At 51.0% G+C, this 17,319-nt stretch overlaps 1 protein-coding gene across 4 annotated transcripts in view; it reads right to left on the bottom strand.

Moving 5' to 3' along the window:
- The window catches only part of Adam12 (ADAM metallopeptidase domain 12), a 304,232-nt gene that overhangs the window by 26,188 nt on the left and 260,725 nt on the right, over window positions 1–17,319 (bottom strand). For all 4 annotated transcript variants that reach the window (XM_045142322.1, XM_045142323.1, XM_045142324.1 and 1 more), the window contains 5 exons: window positions 16,775–16,970; window positions 7,877–7,985; window positions 7,567–7,765; window positions 5,584–5,661; window positions 3,272–3,380 (listed from right to left, as the gene is read on the bottom strand). In XM_045142322.1, the coding sequence (XP_044998257.1) occupies window positions 3,272–3,380; window positions 5,584–5,661; window positions 7,567–7,765; window positions 7,877–7,985; window positions 16,775–16,970 (691 nt within the window). The remainder of the gene's footprint in view (window positions 1–3,271; window positions 3,381–5,583; window positions 5,662–7,566; window positions 7,766–7,876; window positions 7,986–16,774; window positions 16,971–17,319) is intronic.

Below are 17,319 nucleotides of genomic sequence, written 5' to 3'. Positions count from 1 at the left end.
AAGAACTCACATATATAAATGAGGCTTGTCCCTGTCATTTAAAGAACACAAGCATCAATAACATACAGGTTCCAAATATACATTTGCCAAAGCCATTCTTTTTAGACAACTCCCAGAATCTGGCTCTCTGGCTACAATTCTAAGTAAAAACTGAGCAGCAAGAGTTTTGAACTGTAATTTTCAGTTTCTAAGCACCCACCCCTAAGCCCTAAGATGATAGCTTCTCCATGAACCCCCTACTGGGCCCCCAAAGCCCTCTTGAAGCACCTTGGCGTTGCTTGTCTCCATCCACTCAGCTGCCCCGGCCAGAGAAGCAGGCGGCGCTGTAACTCCACTGCTCCCTCTGCGTCCTGCGGGGCTGGACTCCGGCATCCCCTCCCTTGGTGACTGTCACTGCTGTCCTGCCGCAGCCTGGCACCTTAGGTGTGGCACAGCCCGCCCTCTGCACTTACCCTCTCACCACTTCCTGCAGGTCTCAACAAACACATGGAGGCCCCGGGAGATTTCTGAGAGTCCCCCACTGTCCCTAAGCCTGTGCGGTGTCTCCCCTCCCCCGCCACCCCCTCCCCTCCCCTCCCCTCCCGGGGCACTATCATGCCACGTGGTGTCTTCTGAATGGCTCTTCAGGATCATAAAAGGGTCGAATAAGTGACAGAGCCATGGTCAGGCCATTGACCTAGGCTGTGGGGACAGTGAGGCAGAGGCACTGGCGATCCGCCTCTCCCCCATGCTTGCTCGAGGGGGAGGGTTGACAGCGTGTCTTTTCTCTGAGATGAAACTGTGAATTGTTCATCAGAGCTTTCCATCTTAACACTCCTAGTTTGTGCAAAAGGGAACAAGTGTCTCTGTGGCCTCCATCACTTTGGGAAAGTTCTAAGGCCTAAGTTCACAGGTCATGCATGTCTACCCCAGAGACAGACAGACAGACAGACAGACAAAGCATGCTGCCTTTTCTGGTGGCTTTGGATGACATTGGGTTTACTTGAATAGAGACAGTATGGGTCGTGAGGTCCTTGATGGATTAAGCAATAAACCTTACTGTTTTTGGGACAATGACCACCCGAAGTCCTGTTAGAATGTTATGTCGCAGGCAGAAATCAGCAGTCAAGATGCCATCGAGGAAAGAGGGTGCTGCTGGGCCAGCCCTGGCTTCCCCACCACTCACTGCGATGGATGCCCAGTAAAAGGCAGGACTTCCTGGCCCTTGCTACCTGCTCGGCTTCAGGGAAGGTGGCCAGGAGTTCCCTGCTCTTCCCGCGGTGGCTTCTGCCCTGCTTGCCAGGGTACCCTCCCCTCCGGAGGCTGCGCTCTGACAGCAGTGTTGTGTCTGTTGTCCTAGAAACCCTGGCAGCATCTGAGTCAGCCCTGCCGGTCATAACAGGCCTTGGGGACGTGTGACCTCTACTGGCCACAGTCTCAGCATAACAGGAGCTAGATGAGAACCAAGGAAGGCACCCAGTTGGGCTCAGTCAACAACCTTGTGCCCCACCTGCCCAGCGGCGGCCCCTGCTGGTGGCCTGCCTCTTGTGGCCTGGCCTTGTTCCCTTTAAAAGGGGAATCCTCCTGATTGTCCCCGAATTGACTGACAGGAACTCAGAGCAAATGGCACCATACCAGGAGATATTTCTAAGCCCATTTGAAAAGAAATGAACTAAGGGATCAAGTTCAGCTGCTCATGAGAGCTTCTTCGGGGGCAGACAGGCGTGCTTCTCAATCTCAGCTGACCTGTGACGTTGGGCAAGTACGTGACTTACCTGCACCTCGGGTCACGTAACCAGTGCCCGCTGTGGCGTGGTGTAAGGCCCAGGCGACAGTGCCAAGAATTGCTCATTGCACGCGGCCACCATGTCTGCTACGGCTGTCTGGTCAGTCTTGGGTTTCTCTTTGGGTGATGTGTAAGCTTGTAGGGACACGTGTTTGCGTGTGTGGGAACTAAAGTTCCTGGACAGTAGCTGCGCCCGCTTCGAACACCGTGCAAGGAGCCGCTGGCACGTCTGCAGCGGGGAGTTTGGAGTCTGCAGGCCACAGCCAGATTGTCCTGTGCTGGCTTAGTTCTTCGAACGGCCATTTATCTTGCCCACCTGTGTGTGTGACCTAACATCCTGTGACTATTAAGTAAATGCCTGTAACACCCTCTGGCTTAACCTACCCCAACGCTAAGAACGTCATTCGACAGCATCTGAGGGCTAGAGCAGAGACGTCCCCGCTTTGCTGTGACCCGCCTTCCTGATGTCCCCAGCAGTATATTTACAGTGTCTTGATGTATGCCCTTCTTTTGTTCTGTAACTATAGAATCTCCATGAAATTGTTTACACAGCAGAACACGGGCTTTGGGGTAACCTGTATTCGTGTTCCTGGGCCATGGTCACTCATGTTGGGCTCTAGAATATACTGTCTCTTATGCCCTTTGAGGTAAGAACTGTTTTCTTCTGTCAACAGGTGTGTGTGTGTGTGTGTGTGTGTGTGTGTGTGTGTGTTACAGGTTGGTGTTGGGGGTCTTCCACAATTGCTCTCCACCTTATTTTTTTATTTACTTTATACAGAGAGAGAGAGAGACAGAGAGAGAGAGAGAGAATGGCTGTGCCAGGGCCTTCAGCCACTGCAAATGAGTGCACCCCCTTAAGCATCTGACTAACGTGGGTCCTGGGGGAAGTCGAGCCTAGGTCCTTTGGCTTTGCAGGCAAATGCATTAATAACTAAGTCAGTTCTCCACTTTATTTCTGATGTAGGATCTCTTGCTGAACTAGAGCTCATGGACTCAGCTACACTAGCTAGTTGGTAAGCCCCAGGGAACTCCATCTCAGCCTCCCCAGGGCTGGGATTCCAGCGGCTCCCCCATGCCTGGCGCTGTGAATGAATGCCGGTGCTGGGATCCGAACTCAGCTCCTCATACTTGTGCGATTAGCACTTTATCCACTGAACCAGCTCTACAGGTGTCTGGTCGGGGTTTTGGAATGCATTAAACTGCCCACCTTGGAGTGGCAGCATGCAGAAAATGGACTTTGAAGTCCCATGAGATGACTGTGAAGTTAATAGCCATTTGGTGGTTCACCATGACCACTGCCTGAGCTGCACAAAGTGTCACAGGAAGAGAAAACGGGCAACTGTATGCCTTGGCCACCATGGAGAACTCAGGCCAGGAAGGTAAGAACAAGAGCACTCGGGACCTCGGAGACGCTTTAAGCTGGGGCAGAGCCCTCAAGGGTCTGCACCATGGCAAGTCCGCCCTGTGGCCCAGCGTCCACCCTAGGGGCACAGGCGCCTGACCCACCTGCTTGCCGGATGGGGCCGCTGTCGATGCTTCCTCCGAAGCCAGACTTGTCACAGAAAGGGGGGGCCCAGTGAGCTTCGCAGTGGCAGTTCTTCCGATTGTTGCACACCTAGACAGCAGGGGGAAGGAAGACATGGGGGGGCGCTTAGAACATGTCTTCTGTATGGGGCAGAGACAGATCTCTGAGCCTTAACAAAGCCATCACAGCCAAGGCAAGGGCTTTGTGTGTGCAGATGCCCGTGCCCGTGGGTAGTGCTCCCTTGAGGTGGAGTCTCCCTGGACCTGAAGCTGCTCTGTTGCTCAGACTGGCAGACCATCAAGCCCCAGCCATTTTCCTTTCTCTGCTCCTCTCAGAACTGGGGTTACAGGTAAGTGTGCCCACTCCTGGGTGTTTACATGAGTGCTGGGTAGCCAAACTCGGGTGCTCCCGGGGCCCTTTTGGTTCCTTATATTGGTGTGGCAAACGCCTTTAAGCATGAGCCATTGCCCCGGCCCTGAGCTTCCCTTCTTGAACACTGTAAATCCCAGGCAGTGTGGTTCTGGGCAGTTGTTTATGGAAGCTGGTACAGCTGGGAAGTCGATGCCAATAGGTCTGCAGGAAAACAACCATGTCAAATACAGGTTTTAACATTCTTTTCTCGTGTGAGTGTGTGTGCATACACAGGTCATGGCACACACGTGCAGGTCACATGACAACCTTGGATATCGGCCCTCACCTTTCTCCTTGTTTGAGGTAGGGTCTCTCGTTATTTGGCAGCTAGTTGGCCCCCACACATCCTGTCTCCACACCCCACCTCGGGAGGGTGTAGGCTTGCTGGGCTTTCGGATACCTTCTATAGTGTCTGGCTTGTTACGTGTATTCTGAGGATCCAGGGTCAGGAACTCATGCTTGCGTGGCAAGTACTTTATTCACTGGACCATCTTCCCAGACCCATGTTTTAATATTTTAAGGTAAAATGAAACATTTGGAGTCTGCCTCTCCCTTGTGATGGTCCCCTGCTTTAGCTGACATCTTTGAAGAATCAGTCCACTTGCCTAGTTATTTCATCTAGGGAGGCCAGCAGTCAAGCAAGCGTGTGGGAAGTGGGGCCATGTGTTTCTATATTGAGCAGGACTTGGGTCTGTGCAGAGCCCGTGCCAAAGGGCTCTTCTCGTTTCCCGCAGGCCCTGCTGCAGGCTCACGGGCCGTGGGGTCACGCACTGCCCCGCGTGCGCACGTTGTAATGCGCAGTCAGTCAGTCACACGGCCCTGTTGGAGCTCATGGCAGTTTCAGTCTGGACACCACCCTTGAAGGGGAACTTTGGAGAACTGTTGGCCATGCTGTTTGTCAGCAGGCCACAGCCAGCTGTTCCTAAAAGTGTGGGCATTGGCTTGTCGGTGTGTGAATGACAGTGGAGAAGGAGGTGCCCGCCACATCTGCTTCCTGACCAGTCATACCATCCCTGGTTCGTGGACATTGCTCTCATCAGTAAAACTAAAGGGGCAGACTGGTTTACCTCTTACAGCCATTAGAAAAAAAAAAATCTATGATCCAAGGCAGACAGAGATTGCATTTCATATTGAGGGTCAGCTAAACCCAGCGCCAACAAGCATGTCTGAGGCGCCCCACAATCCGTCATGGTTATAGCATGGTGGTGATTTGACAAAAGCCCCCTAATCCTAAGCATCTAGAAGTTTCAAAAAATAGAATTTAGTGTGATTTCTGTAGAGAAGGCTTTAGGAGAACAAATAAATTGCTGGTGTGACTAATTAAGATTAATATAATTCTACTGGGTACAGAATTAAGCCCATCAGGAAAAATAAATTATGTTTTAAGCAATTAGAGTCTTTTTCTTCCCCAGTGCCCCTCTGAACCCAGCAGTGTGTTGAGGCTGAAACCTGCTGCAAGGGTACTCAGGAACATGAGGTTGGTGTGATCTGTTGCCTTCGTTTTAATCTCTTTTGGAAGTACTTTGGGTCAGACTTGAATGTTAGGAGGAAGAGGGATGGTGTCTCTCTTAAAATGCTAGTGTAGAGAGCCCAAGGTTAGCTTCGAAATTTCTTTCAAGATGACAGAATTCTTTCCTGACATCATGAAATGTTAATTCAAGAGGTAATTACTGCTCATCTTGATTTTCTTTGTTAAATGACAATGACATTTCTCCAGCTATGTAAAGGTCAAAGAAAATTAATGTCTCTGGAAGAAAATACTAAGAAGACAGTGGCGGCTGTGTTTTTTCAAAAAGCCGTGGATGGCAAGAAATTGCAAACAAATGATCCCGAGCCCGACGTGCTGCAGGCTGGCGATGAAAAGACAGCCAAGCCGACTTACCCCTCGGCCGTGGCACTGCGTGGCACAGTCGTGCACTCCGAAGACGCTGACATTCTGGCATCGGCGGCCGAGGCAGATCTGTAGGAGAGGCAGGACACCCCCAATGCTTCTGCCCCCCCACGCAGGAGAGGCAGGACTCCCCCAGTGCTTCTGCACCCCCTCCCCCCCACACACGTGAGCATCGAAGAGGAAGCAGAGAGCAAGGAGAAGGTTGCTGTAGTCAATTTGGCCTGTTGACGCCTGCAGTGCCTGGGGTCTGACTGCCATCTCAGCACTTTTGTTCAAGACTAAGTCCAACGTGAATTGTATCAAATTCTTTTCTACTTTATGACATTGAAGAGATACTGATTTTTCTCAAGGTTTTGTTTAAGGCTCACAATGAAACTTAGATGCTGTGCTACTTCTCCTCCACTAGGAGGTTTGGGGCAGGGCAAGCGGGGCCAAGCCTGCAGCCAAGGCCTGCACAAGGCTTGTCCTTCTTTGGAAGGACAAGCTGAAACGCGGGGGCTTTTCTCTCACTTCTGACCGGCACGCGGGATCCAAGCATCAGTGCAGATGTTCAGCAGAGGGAGAGCTGCTCCGCAGTGCGCACCCAGCCACGCCCAGGCAGGTCTGTTAAACGGTCCTGACTGGTTTTCAGAGTTTGCCTCATTTCAGTGGGACAACAGGCCCCAGGACACAGGACATTCCTCTACCACAACAGGTTATAAATTAGTGGTGGACAGGAGAAGAGGCCAAGGTTCAGAATGCAGAAGCATTTAAATCAACCAGAGCCTTCCTGTGGGAAGGTCACCGTCTGACCCCCACAGGTCACAGAAGGCCAGGTGAACACCCCGGGAAGAAACGGAGCCAGCCCAAGAAGCTCTGAGGGGTGGGTGGGATTCAGGCCCACGGAGTGCCACAAAGAGACCTCCGGGACTTTTCTGAGCACAACAGTTGGGAGCGGTGTAGTGGCTACACTCCCCCGAGCCAGGCCAAAGACAGCTTCCAAGCTAACAGAGTCCTTGGAGCTACAGTGTTTGAATAGGCAGGGCCTGGCTGGCTGTCCAGACTACAGGCTGAAAAAGGATGTAATGTAATGTTGTAACGTTCAGGCCGGAACAGAAGCTAATGGGATGGAGGCATCTCATGTAATGGGGAACGTGCTTTGTCCTCACAGGGACAGGGGCTGTGGCTCCGGGAGTGTGGGGAGTCAGGAGTTTGCAGAGGGCATTCCTGCCCTTTGGATTATGAAAGGGAACCAGAATGGGTATCTGACCTTTCTTCTCTGTGACTTCTCAGAGTGTCTCCAGTATCATGCTAAAAAGTAGGTCCCAAAAAGGTGGCAGGTGATTTATCATTCTTTGGAAAACATTTTACAACTTTTCTATCATTTAGTCTAATGGAAAATTTGGTGGAAAAACGTGTGTGGGAAGACAAAAAAAAAATCTCAATTTCTTCCTTAAAACTTTTTTTGGACCTTATTTTTAAGTCTCACAACATCTTGATCTATCTTTACCCTGCTCCCCCTTTGGCTCTCAGCTGATCTCCACCCCCTCTTCTCTTTTCTTCCTTTCTTCTCTGCAGGGTCTCTGAGAACACACATGATTTCTCATTCTGCCCAGGTGAGAACAAGTCCCCACAAACTCTGGGCCAAGAACCAAGTCACAATTCCAAAATCAATATGCTCTCCTATCCCATTTCTATCCAAAATCATTTCCTGGCGGGAAGCCCTCATGGCGAGAAGGGTGTAGAAATGACTTACATTCAAGGGCTCGGAAGATAAGCCTGATTCCCCAAACCTGTATCTTAATGGTCAGACTGGGCTATCAGCTTTGTTGACGTAGTCCTCCTCTTAGGTGAAAAGAACTACATTCCAGAGACCACATTCTGGGAAGAAGTCGATTTAGGAAAACAAACCAGCCTCATACCCTTGTTCTTAAATCTTTCAGTGGGCCTCACTCCAGACTTACATTTAGGGTTCAAGTGAAAACCTGGGCTTACTTTTCCATCTGCACACTTTGTTCCTGCAAGGACAAGCCCTGGGTCTGGCATGTCATCGCCCAAGTACACATGGGTCCCCCGGCACAGAATCCGACCTCCTTCCTGCAGTGGGATGTTTGTCTCTATGGAAACGGCATTGGTACCAATGACGGGTCGGCTAGCACCTCCTTGACACTGGATTTTTCCACATTTAGCATCTCTAGAAGAGTAAGAGGAAACAACTTCAAAAGAGGAGCAGTTTGGAGCCAGGCCTCAGCCACGTGGGGAGGCACACTGAAGACTCACTGGGTCACGACCTGCAGGTTTGTACCTCATCTCACATTTGGCGAAGGAGCTCTTCGAGTCTTTGCCACAGTTGCCGTAAGGATCCCCGGCAGAGTTGACTCTCTCAAAGCAGATCCCGGGGGCTGGTTTAGCACCTGGAACAGAAGCACACAGCGGCTCATTTCCACTGAATGTTTCTGGCTCTTTTTCTTTTTCTTTTTCTTTTCTTTTTCTGAGCAGTACTGGGCCTTGTTGGTTAAGGGAAGATGTGTTCCCCATTCAGACACGCATCACCCACCACTGAGCTGACTCATGATGGGAGCAGGCTGGTGGAAACTGGGGAGATTAACTGCTGACACCTCCCAGGGCCCAGCTCAGGGGAAGTCTTCAAGCCCTAGCTCACTCTCCCGGAGGCCCGGATGCTGGACCAGGGCATGTGCAGCTGCCCAGGGCGTCAGGCCTGGCAGTGCAGCCAGAGCTGACTCAGAGCAGAAGGGACTTGGCTGTTGGCTGACTGCGAGGGAAGCTACTCTCTTTAGCAACGTCCCACACAATTCCGGTAAGAAAATTGAAGCAAGGGCAGGCTCTGAGGAGTTATGATGACTAATGTAGGGAAGCTGTGTGTGTGTGTGTGTGAGAAAGAGAGAGAGAGAGAGAGAGAGGGAGAGAGACACAGAGAGAGAGAGACAGAGAGAGAGAGATTGAGATTCAACACACACAGAGATCACAAATGAACACCACACAGATAGCATGCAATGCTTTATACACTGGCTTCAACTAATGTGGACTTCGGTAAGGCAGAACTTGCTTACAGAGGCCCCAGCATCATGGGCCCTAATTATCACTGTGCACACCAAGGCAGTCCCCTGCAGAGTCATGGTAGCTGGAGAGCTCAGGAAATGGCCATTTTCAGCACATCTTCCAGCCAGGGCAAGAGACAGGCTGTGACTAGGACCTGCGATGCCAAATCTCTGGTATCTGGACGAGCACGAGGCAGTTAGGAAAGCATGGCAGCCAAACCGCGCCCTGCCATGGGGTACCGGCCCGTCTTCCCTTCCATCGTGGCAGGCAGATGGGCATTTCCTCTCGTCACTTCCCAAGACTGGGATGCAACTTTCCCGACCTGCCCCCCCCCCCGCCCCGCCCTTTTCTGCTCCTGACTCCAGAGAGGCTCCGTGGACTTTGCACAGTGACAGTGCAGTTTTGCTCCAATCAGAAGCAGAAGATGGCCATGGCTGTCTTGGTCCTCTCCAAGTCCGCTGTTGTTCTTCAACCATGCTGAGACCCCGTAGCAGCTGCTAGCAGACAGGATCACCTCCCTCAAAGCACACCAAGCCTACCACCACCCACCTAAACTCCAAATGAGGTAGGCCATGCACCTGGCTATGACCTCTAAACTGGCCACCCCAGTCCCGAACTCTCACTTTCCTATTCTTTATTTTAGATAACCATCTTTCACAGACCTCTTCAGGTGTCTTTCTAAGAGGCTCAAGTCCAAATGGAACCCAATTCCCTACTGTGGAAAAGGGCAGGGACTCTGGCTCCTCTTCTGCCCCTTCCTTCCCTTCAGTCAGCTCACATCTTGGCTCACAGCGAATGGTCTACCTCAGACATCCTCAGCTTCTGCCTAGTGTGGGCCTCATGCTTCTGAGCTCTGCCTTCTCGTTCATTTTCATCTGCCTATTGGATAGGGAGGGACAGGGAAGGTGAGCCTTGGTGGTTGCAGAGCTGTGCTTTGTATTTAACTCTATGACGAAGGTACCTTCGATCAAAGTGCTTGGATCCAATTGATCTATGAAGCCTGGATGCCTCGCACCCTGGGCTACCAACAATGCAATGGTCATTTGTGCCTCTGCAGGGACCCTGTGGATTGGTGGCTTGTCCACCTGGCTCTGGGACCCTTTCAACTATGCATCCTTCTTTTTATCCTTGCCTTCTTCCCTCTTCCCTTCTTTTCTCCGCCTGTTATTGTGTTGACACCCCACACATTCCATGAGCACATTTGGGCGGGCAATGGCGTATAGTGGTGACCGAACCGTACAAAACATTTGCTTGAAAATAACAAGAAAAACAGAAATGGATCTGTCACTATGAAATCCAATGGTGGGATTGATATAAAGGAAACAGTGGAAGAAAGGGACTCATTTTAAAATTTTTATTCATTTATTTGACAGAGTAAGGAGGGAAGAGAAAGAGAGAGAGAGAGGAATGGAGGGAGGGAGAGGGAGAGAATGGGTACACCAGGGCCTCCAGCCACTACAAATGAACTCCAGACATGTGCGCCCCTTGTGCATCTGGCTTACATGGATCTTGGGGAGTCCAATCAGCCCAAGCTCATTTTTTTAAAAGACAGGTTGCTCAGGGAAATCTTTGAGAGAAGAGGCTGTGAACTAAATCCCATCACTTAACCAACCCAAGATCCTGAAAGGAAGGCCTTGTTCCTTTTTTTGGTTTGGATATGTGTGGTGTGGTATGTGTGATGTCTGTACTTATGCACTTGAAACGCTCCATGCGTGTGCCCGTGGTGGTGATGGGTGTGTCTAATCAGCATGTTGGGTTCCCACTCCACCACTCTTCTCTTTGTGCCTTTTTTTTTTTTTTTTTTTTTTTGAGGCAGGGTCTCGCTCTAGCCTAGGCTGACCTGGAATTCACTCTGTAGTCTCAGGCTGGCCTTGAACTCATGGTGATCCTCCTACCTCTGCCTCCCAAGTGCTGGCATTAAAGGTGTGCACCACCACACCCGGCATCTTTGTTCTTATTCTGACGGGTGCAGGAGGGCAGGAGGGGAAAGGGAAAGAGCTGTCTTTGCAATGCTCTCTCTCATCCAGTTGGCACTTCCTACTTCAGAGTCTCTGAGGTATGATGAGAAAACCTCATGAGAAACACATGTGTTAGGGACGTTAAAATGAATTAAACAGCCAGGTGTGGTGGCACATGCCTTTAATCCCAGCACTTGGGAGGCAGAAGTAGGAGGATCACTATGAGTTCGAGGCCAGCCTGAGACTACAGAGTGAATTCCAGGTCAGCCTGAGCTAGAGTGAGACCCTACCTTGAAAAACAAAAAACGAAAAGCAAAACAAAACAAAACAAAAAAAAAAAATCAACAACAGCAACAACAAAAAACAATGGATTAAACTTCTAAGGACAGAAGCACTAGAGAGGGCCCAGCTCAAGGCACACATCTCTGACCACATCGGCTCCAGGTTGTGGGGTGATGCTGGGTGGGGTGCTGGGTTACCCTCCCGAGCTAGTGAGAATTTAGCCATAGCTACTAGCACTGCTCATTCTTCCTGGGTGTAGTCGCTCCTTGTAAGAGAATCTACACCAGGGAAGGCCTTTCTCTGGTGGCCTGCAGTGCAGGGTGTGGGGTGTTGATGGTTATGCCTGACACCTCTGCCATATGGACGCCTGCTTCCAGGCACAGCACGTTTTGTTTTTCTCATGGGAAATCCACTTTACATGGCTCAGGTGGAGATGATTTTCCAGCCAAATGCTAGAGGGATGGAATAGATTCCATTCTTGCCAGAGAAGTCCATCCTGTGTGTTACCTGATGGGGTCTATGCAGAAAGCAGCCAGCGTCTTCTAGAGAAGTCCATCCTGCGTGGTACCTGATGAGGTCGATGCTGAGAACAGCCAGCATCTTCTAGAGAAGTCCATCCTGCATGTTACCTGATGGGGCTGATGCTAAGAACAGCCAGCATCTTCTAGAGAAGTCCATCCTGCGTGTTACCTGATGGGGTTGATGCTGAGAGCAGCCAGCATCTTCCACAGACCTGGCTGTCATGTCTATCAGTGCCTTCTTCCTTCCCATGGTGTGCAGGTGGAATGTTCCCTCCCCTCATGAATCCACCCAGTGTGCACTAGACTTCCTTTTGCTCTGGGATGCATCAGGCTCCTCTTACTTGACTCTAAAAGTTGCCGCACTTAATAATGCTGGTCTCCGCGTCTTTCCACAGAACAGGCGCTCCTTGAACGGCAGCATTTTTCTTCTCGCTTCCGTATCCGTTAAGGCATCCGAGCTCCTAAGAGCAGAGCACTCGGCGCTTGGTCACTATCGAGAGACTAAGTTTATCTTTTCGGAGGGAACCTTGACATCACTCTGCATTTGAGACACCTTTTATCACAGCTTTGGCTTCGGAGTGGTAGAGCTTGCTTTTGCAGCTGTAGTCTGAAAATCCCCAATGTCATTATATCTCTTGAAAAAGACTTAAAGATGATGCCCACAGCTCACTCACTCCAAGCTCTTCCTTGAGAGGATCCTAGTGTGCACACGTTTCTCTAGCTCAGTCCAGACAGCCCCCTCCCCCTCTTTCACTCATTTTCCTAAGCCTTGAATCCACAGACGAAAATGTTCACACAAATAACTGGTGGTACCGGGTTCTTTTCTCCACGTCAGTCTTTGTGTTCATCAGGCAATGAAGTCCAAACGACTGAATCTTCACTTTCTTCTTAACTAATGAGACAAGACTTTCCTGATCCCTAAGCAATATACCCTTGGTGACAGGACCTTCCCTCTCATCTGCAACCACCAGGGTTGTAGGTGATCAGTACATGCGGGGCTCCAGGTGGATTTCAGTAAACCAGCCTCGCGAGGGCTAAGGAGGTGGCTGTGTAATAGAGTCCCTTGCTTGCAAAGCCTGCCAGCTGGGGTTCACTTCCCCAGCCACCCATATACAGCAGGATGGGCATTGGTTTGCAGGGCAACAGATCTTGGTGTGTGCGTACACACACACACACACACACACACACACACACACACACACACACACACACACACACCATCCTTGCAAATAAACACTGAATATTTACCCATGCATAGAACTTGTTTCATCAGCCTATACTCTTCAAATAAAATAACAGTAGATTCTGGTGAGTGATAATATTGACCACACTAACATGTTTCAGGTCTCCCCCAAGGCAAGCTGTGTGTGGCTTTTGGCATGAAGCTATTATGTAAGTTATCTGTGAGATTTCCAAGTAAAGTTCTGACAAACAACAATGGCCTGGAGGAAAAGTCTCTAGCTGCATTTTTGAAGGAGTAAAGGCCATGTCATGCCAACAGAAAACCCTTGTGGATCTTAAGACTAAACTGAACTGTGAAGCTCAACACCAGGAACACTGAGCTGTAGGCGTTCATCCTCCAGACCTGACATATGATGTCTCGAGCTACGAGCAAGATCCATGGGCAAAATCAACGGGGGAAAAAATCGAACCCCCAGCCAACAGGACAATTATTAACATCAATGGTAACAATTAGAACAAAAAACCAATACATGAACAAAAACCCATGAAAGGTATTACGAAAGTCTATTGCCTTAACAGTTAGGAATTGAAGGCATATGTTTTGAATTTTCTATCATTTCATTTGCAGAAAGATTTGGAAGCAGGATTATTTTATTGAAATTTAATGCTGAATCGAGAAATGCTCATTACAAAAGGGAGCAGTCAGCTGGAAGGAAGGGCTGCATCCGGTCAGCGTTAGGGGAGCCAGCTCCGGAGCATGAGTAACGGACATCCCGGATGTAACTGGAGACTTCTGTGTGACTCAACAACTTGGCTAGGTCACTGGGTATGAGTGGCATGGCCATCATAGCAAGGACTCAGTGAACCCTGCAGTTCTAAGTGACTGGAGGCCTCCAGTAACCCCAGGCACACACAGTCCAGATCTGGGCACTGGCTTCTGGGTGGGAGATGAGACACCGAGCGTGCATTCCAGACAGGGCTGTCATTTTTGAATCACGACGAGCTAATTCGAACCAACCACTGTAACAGAGCTTAACGATGCTCTCGACCTGGTGCGTCTGGCCGGCCTGGGCCTGGCCTAGGACGTCGACCCTGCCAAGAGCCACACCCACCCAGGATCAGGGTCTGGGGAGTCATAGTTAGGGAGCAGGGCCTTCATGGGCTCACATCCTGACTCCACTCCCGCTCTGAGCGAAAGCAGGTCGGGGCCGCGGGCAATGCGCTCCTCTGGCAGAGCCAGACTCCGAGTCAGCGTCGCCCACGCACAAAACGCCACCACACGCTGCTCACGTGAGAGACTCAGTGGAAATGAGGGTCTTTGCTGCTCTCAAGCCTCAGCCTTGCGCGGACAGACTCCCTGTGCTTCCTGGATTGGATCTGCTGTCCCTGCACAACCTCTACCGTTCCGGATGCCAGAAACACCCTTCCTCTTCCACACAGGCGGGGGTTTCTCGAGGGCACCCTTCTCTCCAGGCCTCCAACGTGACTGCAAGCAGAACCTGCTCTCCTTTTCTCACCACATCTTGCCTATCACCTTCTTGCAACCCTTTCTAGAAGCCCCCAAGGTTGTGGGAATCGGGAAGCTTCCTGCAAGCACACATGTGTTTACAATTAAAGCACTTGCCTGAAAACCCTAACGACTAAGGTTTGACTCCCCAGTACCCATGTAAAGCCAGAAGCACAGTGGAGCATGCTTCTGGAGCGTATTTGCAGCATTTGGAGGCTCTGGTGTGCCCATTCGCTCTACCTGCCTCTCTTCTCTCCATCTGTCTTTGCTTGTAAATAAACAAATCAATAAATATATTTTAAAAAGTCACAGTAATTTAATAATGAACAAAGTCAAAAGTTTTTAACATTCTAGTATTTCCTGAGTTATAACAGATGGAAATAAGGCCAGAAAGACCATTCCCAAAAGAATCAGTACAATTTCAAAAATAAAGTCAGCCAGGCATGGTGGCGCATGCCTTTAATCCCAGTACTCAGGTGGTAGAGGTATGAGGATCGCCATGAGTTCAAGGCCACCCTGGGACTACATAGTGAATTCCAGGTCAGCCTGGGCTAGAGTGAGACCCTACCTTGAAAAACCAAAAATAAAATAAATGAAAACAAAAGTTGGGGGTTGGTTAAAAAGTCAGGTCAGGGGCTAGGGTGACGGCTCGGTTGGTAAAATGTCTGGGGTGCAGGCATGAGGGCCCGAGTTTGGATCTTCAGCAAAATGCTGGACATGGCGGAGTGCGCCTGCCACGCCAGCGCTCACCAGGGGGAGGCAGGAGGACTCCTGAGGCAAGCTGACTAGTCTGGCTGAATCTGTGAGCTTTGGCTCAGAAGACCTGTCTCAATACGTAAGATTGAGGGAGACTCCCAACATCAACCTTCTGGCCTCCTCCACACACACACACACACACACACACACACATGAATGTGCACTTGCACCCATGCACACTCACATGAGCCCACACACAAGAGAAAAAAATATCTGTCGATGATATCATGGCCTGCTAGGTTTGCACACCTTTGACTCACTTCATATCCACGTGTCCCAGATAGTGTCATTCCTTCCCAAAAGGCGCCACTTCGTGCTTAACACTGAACAGCAGCTACACCTGAGGCGGGCTAAGGTTCAGATTCTGAGGTTCAGATGACTCTTTTCTTCCTTCCTTCCCTCTTTCCCTCCCTCCTTCCTTCCTTCCTAAAGCTGAAAACTGTGTTGTCATTAAGTTGCTAAGGTTGTAGCTACAGGAAACTCACACGGTACCTTCAGCTGGAAAACGAGGTGACACCATTAACATGGGGAGAGGCCCACATCACACATCACCAGGAGTAGTCAAGGCCCAGTCTCGGAAGCCGCGTGTGGCCCTCCATGTTCTCTGCTGGGCTGAGGACATTTGCTCATGATGTGAGCTGAGAAGGGGCTGGCAAGGGCAGGGAGTCACAAGCCTGAGGTGGCTCCTCAGACCCCACTGCTGTGTGCTCCTTAGCACCGAAAGCAAGGAATGCTCCTGTGCCCGGGCCAAGGCCTCCCCAGCTAGCAGAGACAGGAAAGACAAGAGCCTAGCGAGAGAGCTTCCAGGGATGTCCCCTCCTCTGGAAAGGGACACGACTAGCAAGACAGCTCGGCCTCAGCCTCAGTCAAGGACTGCTCACATTGAAGCAGGGACCTGGTGGGTCCTGGAGTCCTCCCGAGACTCCCGGCACAGGTGGTCCTGATGCTCCTGCTTTTGAGAACATTCGAGAAGCCGTCTGCCTGTCTGGTTTGCACCCTCTTGTCTCTTTCCCTCACCACTTCTCTGGCCAGGCAGCTTGGGAAGGGCTAGACCGATGGGATGATAAGTACCAGCCTTGGTCACCATGAGTCAAGGGCGCATATCCAGCAGAGACCCCTGTCACGACGGCTCAAGCAGCGCGGTGGTGTTCCATCCACGCTCGCTCTAGAGCCTGGGCCAGGTTTTTGTAGCACAGCGGGACATGCAGGGGCACCGAGGACCAGCTGAGCTCCGGCAACAAACTCCTCTCGTGAAGGGAGCAGCGGAGCAGTCCGGGGGAACCCTACACAGGAGCTAGAGTCATGAGGCCCGGGCTGGTGAGTCCCTGGAATGGTGAGCCCCTGGCACCCAGGCTGTCCTATAAGGCCCTGGACCCACCTCCAGAATGGAGAAGTGCGGGTCAGGTAGACACGTGTTGACTCTCACCCCTTTGCCTCTGACCTTCCATTTACTTTCTAAAAAAATACTTTATTTTTATTTGACAGAGAAAGAGAGCAAGAAAGCAAGAGAGTGAGAATGGGCACACTAGGGCCTCCAGCTATTGCAAATGAACTCCAGATGTGTACGCCCCCTTGTGCATCTGGATAATGTGGGTCCTGGGGAACCGAACCTGGGTCCTTTGGCTTTGCAGGCAAATGCCTTCATCGCTAAGCCATCCCTCCAGCCCCTTCCATTTGCTTTTAGAGTGGGATTTGAGGATAAGGCCTCATTCACTCTTGAGGGTGGCTGCACTGGGGGAGTTACATGTGAGTACAGTGTCACAGTGACTGCCAGGCTCAGAGCCCAGCACCCTGGGACACTGACTCCCTGCTTCTGGGTTTGAGCTTCGCCTCTGTAAAGCAGAACAGACAGCTGAGGGGAACGCTCCAGAACAGCGACGTAGGGCACAGACCATGTTTCTCCAGTGCTCGGCACCGCGCCGCGGGCAGCCACCTACCTGGTCCCCAGAGTGTGACGCACTGCTGCTCGTGGGTCTGGCAGATGCCGTTGTAGCAGTAGCCGTCCATTCCCTCGCAGGCGTGGCCGTCGTGGAGGTACACGTTGGCTGGGCAGTGTGGGCCTGTGCCCGTGCAGAACTCCGGGAGGTCGCAGGAGTTGCTGGAGCCCCTGCACGCAGTTCCTGCAGGCTTCAGCTGCAACGGCAAGGTGCTTTATAACCCACGGTTCCGACTGGAGGAGGCAGAGCGCAGCAAGGCCACCTCACCATAGCCACATAACCAGGAGAGGATTCCAAGGTGACACGTTGGACAGCGGAGCTCACTAATCAAGGTCCTGTAGGGGTCACCCTGAGACGAGAGGGTGGGAAACCAAGGCCAGCTTGTTCAGAATTGCATGTCAGACGCAGCTTCTCTGAGGAGCAGACAAGCTGTTGGCTGGTACCTGTTATCTGAGGGGTTAATTCTCCTTTCTCTCTCTCTTTCTCTTTCTGTCTTTCTCACTCTCTCTCCCTTTGAAACAGGATCTCACTGTAGCCAAGGCTGA

The sequence above is a fragment of the Jaculus jaculus genome, chromosome 1, assembly GCF_020740685.1.
Source record: "Jaculus jaculus isolate mJacJac1 chromosome 1, mJacJac1.mat.Y.cur, whole genome shotgun sequence".
Lineage (NCBI taxonomy): Eukaryota > Metazoa > Chordata > Mammalia > Rodentia > Dipodidae > Jaculus > Jaculus jaculus.
The sequence above is the reverse complement of the archived record's forward strand: the minus strand, read 5'-3'. Positions and strand labels throughout refer to the sequence as shown.